This window comes from Lepidothrix coronata, unplaced genomic scaffold, assembly GCF_001604755.1.
Source record: "Lepidothrix coronata isolate B3197 unplaced genomic scaffold, Lepidothrix_coronata-1.0 Scaffold510, whole genome shotgun sequence".
Lineage (NCBI taxonomy): Eukaryota > Metazoa > Chordata > Aves > Passeriformes > Pipridae > Lepidothrix > Lepidothrix coronata.
Genome location: NW_016690690.1, coordinates 15,385 through 26,162, shown reverse-complemented (window position 1 = coordinate 26,162; position 10,778 = coordinate 15,385). Strand labels below are relative to the sequence as shown.

At 43.0% G+C, this 10,778-nt stretch overlaps 1 protein-coding gene across 1 annotated transcript in view; it reads right to left on the bottom strand.

Annotated features, from left to right (window-relative positions):
• Nucleotides 1–10,328, bottom strand: part of LOC108510152 (homeobox protein NOBOX-like) — a 14,153-nt gene extending 3,825 nt beyond the window's left edge. Inside the window, exons 1-5 of the mRNA XM_017839837.1 lie at nt 9,888–10,328; nt 9,374–9,480; nt 8,743–8,885; nt 7,819–7,952; nt 6,990–7,047 (exon numbers count right to left, since the gene is read on the bottom strand). Of these exons, the coding sequence (XP_017695326.1) occupies nt 6,990–7,047; nt 7,819–7,952; nt 8,743–8,885; nt 9,374–9,480; nt 9,888–10,143 (698 nt within the window). The 5' untranslated portion in view covers nt 10,144–10,328. The remainder of the gene's footprint in view (nt 1–6,989; nt 7,048–7,818; nt 7,953–8,742; nt 8,886–9,373; nt 9,481–9,887) is intronic.
• Between the last annotated feature and the right edge of the window lie 450 nt (nt 10,329–10,778).

The following is a 10,778-nucleotide window of genomic DNA, read 5'->3' as shown; positions in this document are numbered from 1 at the left end:
TGATTTCAGCCTCTGCATATTATATTTATTCAGCTCTCAAGAAGGCAGCCAAGTGAAGCAAAGCACTTCCTGGAAAAAAGCCAGGAATTATCCCCCAGTCATCTTCCATCACTACTGTCCTCTGGGAGGAGTGTGCTGCACTCAACTCAAAAGATTACGCTTTTGAAAAATTTAACTGTGGCTTGAAAGAAACAAAAACGTGCACGTGCACATCCACATCCTCAGTCATTGTTTTGACCACATTTTCACTCAGATGAGTCGTGCCAGAAACAAAAATTAAAAGAGCAGAGATGTCAGCTGAAGATCTTCTGGAAAAAGAAGCTGGGACACAGAAAAAGAAACCAACACCTTTTGGTTCCTAGAATCTTGTTTGGTGACCTCTCTCCTCAGTCACTGCTGGAAAATGAGAGAGGAAGAGTTTCTTACAGAAGAGCCTCTGTGGAAACAGGATAATAGAGGACATTAAAGGTCAGAGTCACATATGCTGGTGATCCAGAGTAACAACTATACACAGAAGTTCAAGGAGCTTGCACATGGGGCAAGAGAACCAGATTTTCTTTCATTATGGCAATTAGCAAATGATTTCTCTCTTCACAAGTTTAAATGATTTTTTGAGTCTAGCTGGGCTGAACCAGCCGACTGTTCAGGTAAAGCTGGTCTACTCCCACTCATACGAAAGCTTTATGGAGAGTTTACAGTTGTACTTCACCCTTGCAGGCATACAGGGTAACATCAAATGCACTCCACCAGGTACGAATGAAAGGCCTCAAGCATAAAACCTAAAGATGCCACAGCAAGCATTAGCAACCTTCGGAGAATTTTGGAATGCAAGCCCAGAGAGCTGATGAGGAGATTCCACTTCAACACCTCATAGCACTGTTTCCCAGATTCCCCATCACACTGTGCATTTCTGTCTCTCTTATTGCATCTTCCCACATGCAGTTTTTTCCAGCTCTCTGCAACCATGGAGAGAGGGAATCATGGTGTTTCAATGAAAACTTTTCAAGTTTCAATAACCTCGATTTTGGGCTCATTTAGAAAACCGGAGCAAGAGCTAGGATGGCATCTCTCAAGCATTCACATGCCCATGCAATTCTCAGTGGTTTATTTTTTCTGTTTGAACATACTATTTATCCATGTCAGGCAGCATCTGTGATATACCTGTCCCACTCCCGGTGTTTGACATAGCACAGATCTACTCCCACACAACAAAGCACAAGGAAGCCAATATTTAGTGTCCTCAAAATCAAAATGGCTTAGCCAGAAATGAAACTGAAGATCTCTCCTGATTTTTTTTTAAAACCTTCATTTGCACAGGTTCTCCTAACCATCGTGTCCCAGAATGTTCGCACAAACATTATGAAACATACCTACCTGAAAACCAGTCTACATCCAGGTAAAGCTTCAGTTCAATAATGACATTAGGGTGAGCTGTTCTGCAGATGGCACTAGTCTTCCTCAGGATGAATACAAGCAGCCCAGGAAGTCACTTCTAATCCCACTTTCACATCTACTAAAAATTAAGTTGTTTTTTGGAATATTTGCAATACTTAGGTGCAGATAATCTTTTGTGGGTCATGGCAATAGGACCCCCCAGGCAAAGAGATTGTGAAGGGACACCTATGGCCTCCAAAGAGTTGGTTTAGCCTTTTCTCAAGACTCCTCTGCTTCTCAGTCCTTTCAAAGACAGATGCTGAAATTGTGCCTTCTGAATAAAGTCACAAATGCAGTGGGAATAAACAATTCCCAGAGAAGCAATATCTGCTAAATCTGACATATTTACAGAAGATTCCAGAATTGTTTGATGGAGAATTCTGATCACTGGCTTGAGATAATACCTACATTTTACTATTCTGTTGCTTTTCCTGACACTGATATAGAGATAAATAACCTCAGAAGGCTTTCCAGTGAACACAGGAATGTAACAGCAGGATTTTTTTTTTATCACTTCCATTATTTCTGGATTTTCAGTCCATGAGACAACCTTGGGAATTTTTGGAGAGCAATTTAATAATTTGCAGCTTCAGATCTCTGAACCAGCCCTGGTTAAGACATGTGCCTTAACTCAAGAATGTCTGTTCTAAGTCTCCACCCACACAGCTGCCTTACCCCTACTATAGCTGCTTCCTCAACATCCTGGCAGAGTTCAGAGATCCATTCTTTAGTGCAAACAGCTTCCAATGAGCGGGACAGAGTCTTAAAGTAACAGAAAGGGATGTGTGTTTTTCTGTCGGCATGACTGGGATGTCTGTCTTTCATGAGTCGTGAAGGAGACTGAGGCTTGTCCTAGAGATGTATCCATGAACTTACAGCAGGGCCTGGTTTCACAAGCCTGTGTCACACACTGATGTCACAAACAGTTTCTTTTAATGCTGAGTAATTACAGCCTTTCGTGCAAATGACATCTTGAAAGTAGAAAAAAAATATTACTCAAACTTAGGAGCAATGGCCTCTTCATTTAATTGGAGTGATGGTCAATGAACCAATTCAGTTTCTAACTGCATTGCTTTGAGAAGCCTGTCAGTCTGATCCTCTTCTGGATTTTCAGTAGGCCAGAACCTACCACTTGTTCAAAAGATATGATTCCTGCTTGCCATGTCAGCTACACATCATCAGCTTTAAAGTAATTTGTTCAAAAGCCAGAATCCTGTGAGTGAAATTCTGAGAAATAAAAATATGGGGGTTTTTTATAAATAGACGTATCATGAAGTTGTAAGATATCCAAGTTCCAAAAGCTGAACTTGGGTATTGGGGTCTCTTTCGGCAGGATAAGGGAAATGAGAAAATTCTTAAAAAATTCAATCTTTTAGGGCCATTTTGTACACAAGGTTCCTTTTCTCTTTGGGCTAAGAACAAAGGAAGATCCATCACCTTTGACAGGGGATGGCTTGCAGCCAACTGGGAAAAAGGGAAAGCCCCTTTTCAGAGAAAAGAAACCTTTTTAGGTAAAGATGAATACATTAAAACTTATCTGAAAAGGGTGGGATTTTGCGAAACTATAAAATGTATGGAATTTAAACCAAAGGTGTCTTTTTCCCTGGAAACTCGGTGCGAGAAAGACCCAATGTGTTGAATAAATTCTTCCTTGTTTCTTTGTTCCCTAAGTTTATGCCGTCATTCTAAATTTAAAGAGAGGGATATTTCCCACAAAATCATTAGAGCTTGTCATTTATTCACTCTTCTCTTACAGATCATATCCAGCTTCATCCAGTTGCTCTCAAGACTTCCACAGCCATTCCACCTCTGACAGTTATCTGCACAGACTGGGCTCCTGACAGGTGTCCTCACAATACAGCCACATGAAACAAAGGATTTCCTGCAAAATCACCAGTGGGGCAGAAAAATCTCCTCCCACAAACCAGAGGAACTTTTCTTTCTAAAGGGTCAACTCAAAAAAAATCATAAGCCATTGCTTTAAGTCAATGAATCACAGATATATTTATATCAGTAAGGAATCTCAGGAAAACAAGAACAACTTTAAAGAACTGCCAGTGTCAAAAAAATCTATTAATCTCAAGCATGCTGTCCAGCAAAAGTAGTAAAAAAACAATTCTAAGACCAAAGCAAGCTCAAAATGGAAGTTTTGAGGCACAAAAGGCTCTCATAGCAAGCAGTGTGCCCAGTACCCAAATCAGAAGCCATAACTGCAATCAAGGTAAGATACATCTCAAATACAATGCGCTGACATTTTTAATCAGCTTGTTTGGCAAACTGGAAAAAACAGTGGGACATCAGAAAAAAAAAAAGAACCCACAAATCAACAGTCAGAAGTACTGGCCAGAGCAAAGAAAAACAGTGGAAAAGGCAGCACAGAACACTCTCCAAAGGTCTCAGGTAACAGATTATACTGTCCTCATCATTTTCTTGTCCTGCTGAAAGTGGTTAAATACACTGGTACCAAGGAAAGCACCTGAACAGCCACTCCAGCAGGCCAAAATCTATGGGCACAACTGCACCAGAATGCACAGGTCACAAATTATTTTGCTGAAATCTAACATTACTAAGCAATTGGTTTTGCCTTGTAAACTGATAGCTTTTTTTTTTTCTAATTTGTTTCCTCTTTTATTTTGCTTCAGCTAGTTTGGATTTTATCCTATTCAAGTTTTCCCTCCTTCATGTTCTGAGATATTCTAATAAAGCTAACAGGTGGACCCTGGATGGCTCTATTTCTTGGCAAGTTTTTTTTTTATGAATGAATTCAAGTCACATTGTCTTTCATTTTCCCTGTTTCAGTTTTTGCTTTCTTAAAGAGAAAAGTCTGCCTATGCAATGCTAGATAACAAGCAAACAAACAAAAAGCAAATTTTATTGTTTTATTCCCCATAGCTGTGTTACCCTGCATCTAGTTAAGGCAAAACTGCAACTGCAGCTTTCCATGCCATTGTGCCCTGCAGATCTCTCTTCTATGAGGACTCCCTACACCAAATATCAGTCTTCTTCCTCAAAGAGTGCACCAACTTAGGTCTCTACTCTGCCCAGGCACCAGTTCTCCCATGACTTGTAGGAACTTGTAATTTTTAGGACTTCTAACTTCCATCTGATTAGAGTTGAACAAATTTGGAGGGCAGGGTGGGTTTCATAAATAAAGAGGGCAGCATGTGGCTCATTAGGGGGCCTCTGGTGGTCTAGTGGTTAGGGTGCAGGACTCTCACCGCTGCGACCCGGGTTCGATTCCCGGCCCCCCGGGCAGATGGAGCTCGTTAGCCCTGTGAGGCAATCCATCGAAGAGAAGGTCACTCTAAACAAACCTACGTCCTGAGACCCTCACTGCCACTGTCCAACCTTGCTTGGCCCCGGCAGATGAACCTCAGGATTAAAGGGTGGGCTCAGTTCAGCGCAAGCTGTGTCTCACCTAAAAAATCCACTGCGCAGGCTCGAAGGGTTAATGACCTTTCCCAAATCTTCGCTCCCGAAGACTGGCCATTATGTGGCTCATTACACAGACCTTATTCCTCCCTTCCCTCAGGCAACTGGGTCCAAAACCACTCACCAAACCTCACAGTTCGTGTGCACTACCAAAGCAAGCCTCTTTTCTGAACAGTGACTTAGAAAAGGTACTTATTTTAATCCCCTCAAACAGATCTGTATCTGGAAACTATTTACCAGCCTTAGCTGACACAAATAGATTTCATTACTTCTTGCCCAGTCTGATTTAAAGAGAACAAGGGGAAGCTTGTTCCCTCACAAAGATCTAGTGGAACGAAGTAAACTCTCGGTTTCACACATCCCTATCACTGAAGACACAGGGGTTTCAGACAAGCAGAGGAAGCCTGTGTTTCCTAAAAGCTGGATGCACACACAGCAAATGCAATAGGAGGCAGTCAGCAGCAAGATGAAAGGATTCCAGCAGTAAAAACCCAGCTCTCTTTATCACTCATTTTCCACATACCCATTTCACCCTCAGGGACATTCTCTTCCCTTTTTCTTCCTTACACACTGCACCAAGAATTCAGATGGGACCTTTCTCTCCTATCAGGAGGATTGCTTGTCTTTTCCACATGGAGAATTGCATCCCAGCGTGCAGATTCCCCAGAAAGAAAAGGCTCATTGAAAACAGAGGACAAGATCACATCGCTGAATGAAACTTCTATTTCTCTAACATAGGAAATGGATCCAAACTAAAATTTTAGAGTAGATACCAGGAAGAAATTCTTTGCTGTGAGGGTGGGGAGGCCCTGGCACAGGTTGCCCAGAGAAGCTGTGGCTGCCTCATCCCTGAAGTGTCCAAGGCCAGGCTGGATGGGGCTCTGAGCAACCTGGTGTAGTGGAAGGTGTCCCTGCCCATGGCAGGGGGTTGGAACTGGATCATCTTTAAAGTCCCTTCCAACCCAAACCATTCTATGATTCTATTACATTCTCTCTTGACTAAATAGCACATCTGCAGATGTATTTTAGGAACCAGCAGAGGTTCCTACAGCATAGAAATCTGAGGATAATTGGTTTGTTTCCTTTAAATGAATTATTTTGCAAAACTTTAGTCTTTATCTAATTATATCTAAATACAGGGCTCAACAGACGACACTGCTTCAGCACTCTGGGAAGCAGTGAATTATTCAAACACTTTGACTATATATATAATTATTATTATTATTATTATTATTATTACTATTGACTATATTTACCCTGCTGTAAGGAGTGAAAAAACCAGAACTAACTGAATTACAGTCCTATTGATTAAATAGGTCATAGGATTGACTAAAGTAGTCCTTGCCTTGAGAGGGTGACAGGCAAATTTAAATGACAGAAATACTAAATTAGGTATGTCAATTACGTACTTTTAGCACACATAAGTATTTATTAGCATTCTAAGCTTACTGATACAATCTTACAGGGGCTTTCTGCAGTGCCAAAGTACTTTTAAGGTATCAGCACTATTAAAAAAAAAATTGAGTCATTATTAGAAAATGAGTTGCAAGAACTGGTCTTAATACTGATAACTAAATACTGGCACATTTAGAATAAAATGAGGGAGCAGAAATTCCAATTAATGAATTACACTGGGAAGCAGAAAAATGCACACAGTAGTATCGTATGTCAGCACATATATTGCTTGGGATATCCCTCCCAAGGAAGTGATAAAGTCCTCATCACTTTGGAAATCTTTTCAAATTGTGCCAACTTGGAAATGTAAACATACATAGGAAACGCTTTAGGGAGCATTCCTGACTCCAGGGAATGTTCTGGTACTCCACACACGAATAAACAGTTGAACAGTCTTTAGTTGCCATCAATCTTTAAGCACAGCACAGGTAGAACCCTGGTCGAACAGCACACCCCACTGACCTCCAGCTCCACTGCAACTGAGAGTAAATTCACCATCAGCTCTGGAACTCAACTAGTCTCCCTCCCTCGAGGTCTTGCACAAAATGAAAAATTGCACTGCCTGGGGAAGCCGAGGAACCCTCTTGGACATTTAAAGGTATGGAGTACCTGAGGGAGCCTCTACAACACCAACAGTTTGTACAGTGCACCTTCCTCACACACCTCACCTGACTCTGGTTGTAGCCAGAATGTTTCCATCTAAACCAGAGTATGGGATGTGTATATCTGCCATGAAGAACATCATAACCAGAGTAATACTTTCATCATCATTTAGAGCAGCAGGACCAGTGTCAAACAGCTATTATGGAAGAATGCCCCTATCACTTATCCTTATGAAGTCATATTCAGAATTCCTTGCTGGCTTGGGCTAGGACATGAACAAGGACTGCAAATTTGGCTCCAGCATCAGCACAGAAGCACCACCGTGCTGGTACATAGCTGGTACAGACTCAATTAGCAGAGAGCTGCTATACCTCCAATCATAGAAAAGTTTGAGTTGGAAGGGACCTTAAAGACCATCCAGTTCCAACCCCCTGCCATGGGCAGGGACACTGTCCACTATCCCAGGTTACTCTACCCCCCATCCAGCCTGTCCTTGAACACTTCCAGGGATGAAGCAGCCACAGCTTCTCTGGGCAACCTGTGCCAGGGCCTCCCCGCCCTCACAGGGAAGAATTTCTTCTGCATATCTAACCTAAATTTTCCCTCTTTCAGTTTGAAGCCATTCTCCCTCGTCCTGTCACTGAGGAAAAGTCCCTCTCCAGCTTCTCTGTAGCCCCTTCAGATACTGGAAGGTGCTGTGAGGTCTCCACACAACCTTCTCTTCTCCAGGCTGATCAATCCCAACTTTCTCAGCCTGTCCAGTGACCTGGTGTCACATTTTGCACTGATGGCATGGGGCGTTCACATGACCTTCCCTAAAGTGTTTGGGAACATCCTAGCTCCACCAGTCAATGCTGTAGTTATGGAAAACACTCATGCTGGTCGGGGTCTCACCTGAGGCAGAGGAGAGTGGTGCAAGCTGTGCTCTGAGCAGGCTGGAGCAGTTCCCAGCTGCAGCGTTTCCTCCCAGCACGGCAGACTGGTCACGAGCAACATCAGGCAACGGAGGCACAGGCAGAGGAGGTGCCCTGGAGGCAGCAAAAAGGGTGTGAGGATGAACCAGAAGGGAAGGCATTATGACCAAATACATGCTCTTCTACCCTACAATGGGCAGATCCTACATCACTAGCTGGTGGAAAAAGAAAGCAGTGGCTGATTTAGGTGTGCAAGGAATGCTGTCTTGACAGTATTTGGGGAAGCAGCCTCAAGTCCCCAGTGTAGGACAGGCAGCAGGGACAATGCAATGAAATAAGTCAGGTGGTCTCCAATCTTTAACTTAATTTTTCCTCTTTGCATTCTGTTTTCTCACTCCAGATTGCCACAAATATATCCCTGTGGAAACTAATTTCTTCCCTCACACATTCACTCACTACCCCTTGAAAGACTATCTATCCTCTCACATACTCCCTTCCCCCCCCCAGTAAATGTCCCCTGGTCACCTATGAAAGGTGCTACCTTATATTTGTTCAAAGAAGCCCATGACTTTGTAAGAGTGATCTAAGCAAGCAGCACTTCCATCACCAAGTGAAAATCCATGGAAATGGAAAGCAATGGTGGGAAATGCAATGGGCTCCTGACCATTCACAAAAACATAAAATGAAGGGGTGATCCATAGACCTTTCTATCTCATCCCTTGTGCTCCACATGACTTTAGCCACAGCAATCTCAACAGATTTATTTCAAACCCTCTTTTAAGAGGGTCTACTACAATTTGCCAAGAAATCGGACGAGCTACCGAGGTCCAACTTGATTGTCAGCTCTCCACAGTTTAAATGTAAAGGGGAAATGGCAAAGGAAAACATTTAATTCATTAGGTACCTGTTGTGGAAAGATGAGAAAACAGAGTAGGTCCCCCACCCATAATCATGTGACAGAGGTGACGATGTTGGATGTTTTCTGTTGCCTTTTGCATTCAGCTTCTCTGATTTCCGCCACTTTGCCCTGCGATTCTGAAACCAGATCTGATGAATGGAAAGAAAGGATGCATTCAGGAAGGAAAACATCTACACATGGGGACACTGGCAACGAATCAGCAGTGACTATTTCCACACATCACCAGGTGAGCCCAAAAACCTTTCTTTGACAGAAAGGAACCTCAAGAAACCTTTCTTCCCAAGAACCTGCACAATTCATTGCAAACAGAAAAATAACAGCAGAAAGACACCCCCAAACATCAATTTCCTTTGCTGCCCATGATTTTCAAGACAAAAGAGATTAACTCTGATCTCCTTAGCCTCATTTATCTAGCCATTATATGATTCACCTTAGGAAATGGGAAGATATGCAACCCCAGACTCCATGGCCATTTTGGGTGGGGTTGAGCAGTGTCCATCCCTGTGAGCTCTCTTCCTTGTCACCAGTGGCAGGTGTAGTCGTCACCTCCTCCCTGCCCCAGTCCCTGTCCATCCCTTTTCTGCACAGAACCCACTGTCCCTCACGCAGGCGTTACCAGGATTTGCTTTGGCATCACACCAAACGCAGCTGCAAGCTCCATCCTCTTCTCAGTGTCGGGATAGTGGTCTTCAAGGAACACCTTCTCCAACTCTTCTAGCTGCTCTAGAAAACATGCATTGTTCAAAGAGAGTGAGAGATGGGGAGTATGCGATAAACAAGAAAAAAAAAACAGAAGAGGGAAGCAGAAAAAAAAAAAGAACATTTTTACTATATTTAGAAACACATGAAAAACATAAAAGATTTTTTTTTAAAGTAAACCACAAAAATAAACAAAACTCTTCTTTTGCAGTAGAAACAAAGAGCACTGCTAGCGATGCTTCAAACATAAGACACTTTATTTGAAGATCTTCTCTATTTGAAGATCCTCACACATCTGATGGTGTGGAATGCAGTGCAGCACCAGTTAGGGCAGCTCAGCACCTCCATGGGCCTCCGGCACGGGGAAAGGAACACCAGTGCCACTGGCACTACAAGTGTCCCTGTCTGCCAGTGGGTGCCCCAGTATCTACCTGCATTATAGAAGGTGCGGGACCTCTTCCTGACCGATGGTAGGATGTCTGGATTCTCAAGTAAGGCTTTTTTCTCCTTTTCCTCCTTTTCCTCCTCCTTGGTTGCATCGTGGCTACTTCTGGATTCCAAGACTGAAGACACCTTGTAGGATTGCTGGGCTTCAGCACATTTGGATGACTGGCAAGTAGCTGGGCCACCCTCATCCTGCCTGCAGGGAGCTCCAGGGATTCCACTTGGTGCTTTCTCGGCAGACATTCCACTTCTGTTGGTACTTTTTTTCTCCTTTGCCTCCTTTTCAGTCCCATCAAGGTAATGACTCTCACAGTGTTCAGGGGACCCTGACTGACCTGGGCACTCATGATCCACCACAAAGTGCTCCTTACACTGCAACACGTTGTCCTCCTCATCCTGGCACTCTGTAAGGAAAAAATGGGAAAAAAACCACCCCAAAACCAACCCATACCCCACCTCACATGCACTGTGCCTGGATCAGGAGTTTCAGTTATGGAAGAAGGAAAACACCACACAACAAAACCCAACAGTAACAAGAATTGGAGAGCTCAAAATAAAAACTGTCACCAGGACAGAGCCTGCCAGGGAAGCAAGAGCAAAGAAACTGAAATGGTCAATAGGGAGATAGTCAAACCTCTGTGATGAGAAATGGTTCATATTGAGAGTGAAGATGTCTGCAAAAACATTACCAACTGTAAACTACAGGGAGAGGTAATTCCAGGCACAGAGAATAAAGGGAAGGTTGCATATTACAAATACAGTAGTGGGAAAACAGCACTGGGGATAGCAAAGGTCTCTGGAATAATGGACAGAATAAAAAATAATGATTTAGGAGCAAAAGAAAGACACAAGTGAAATCCTGGTCTATTGTGTCAACA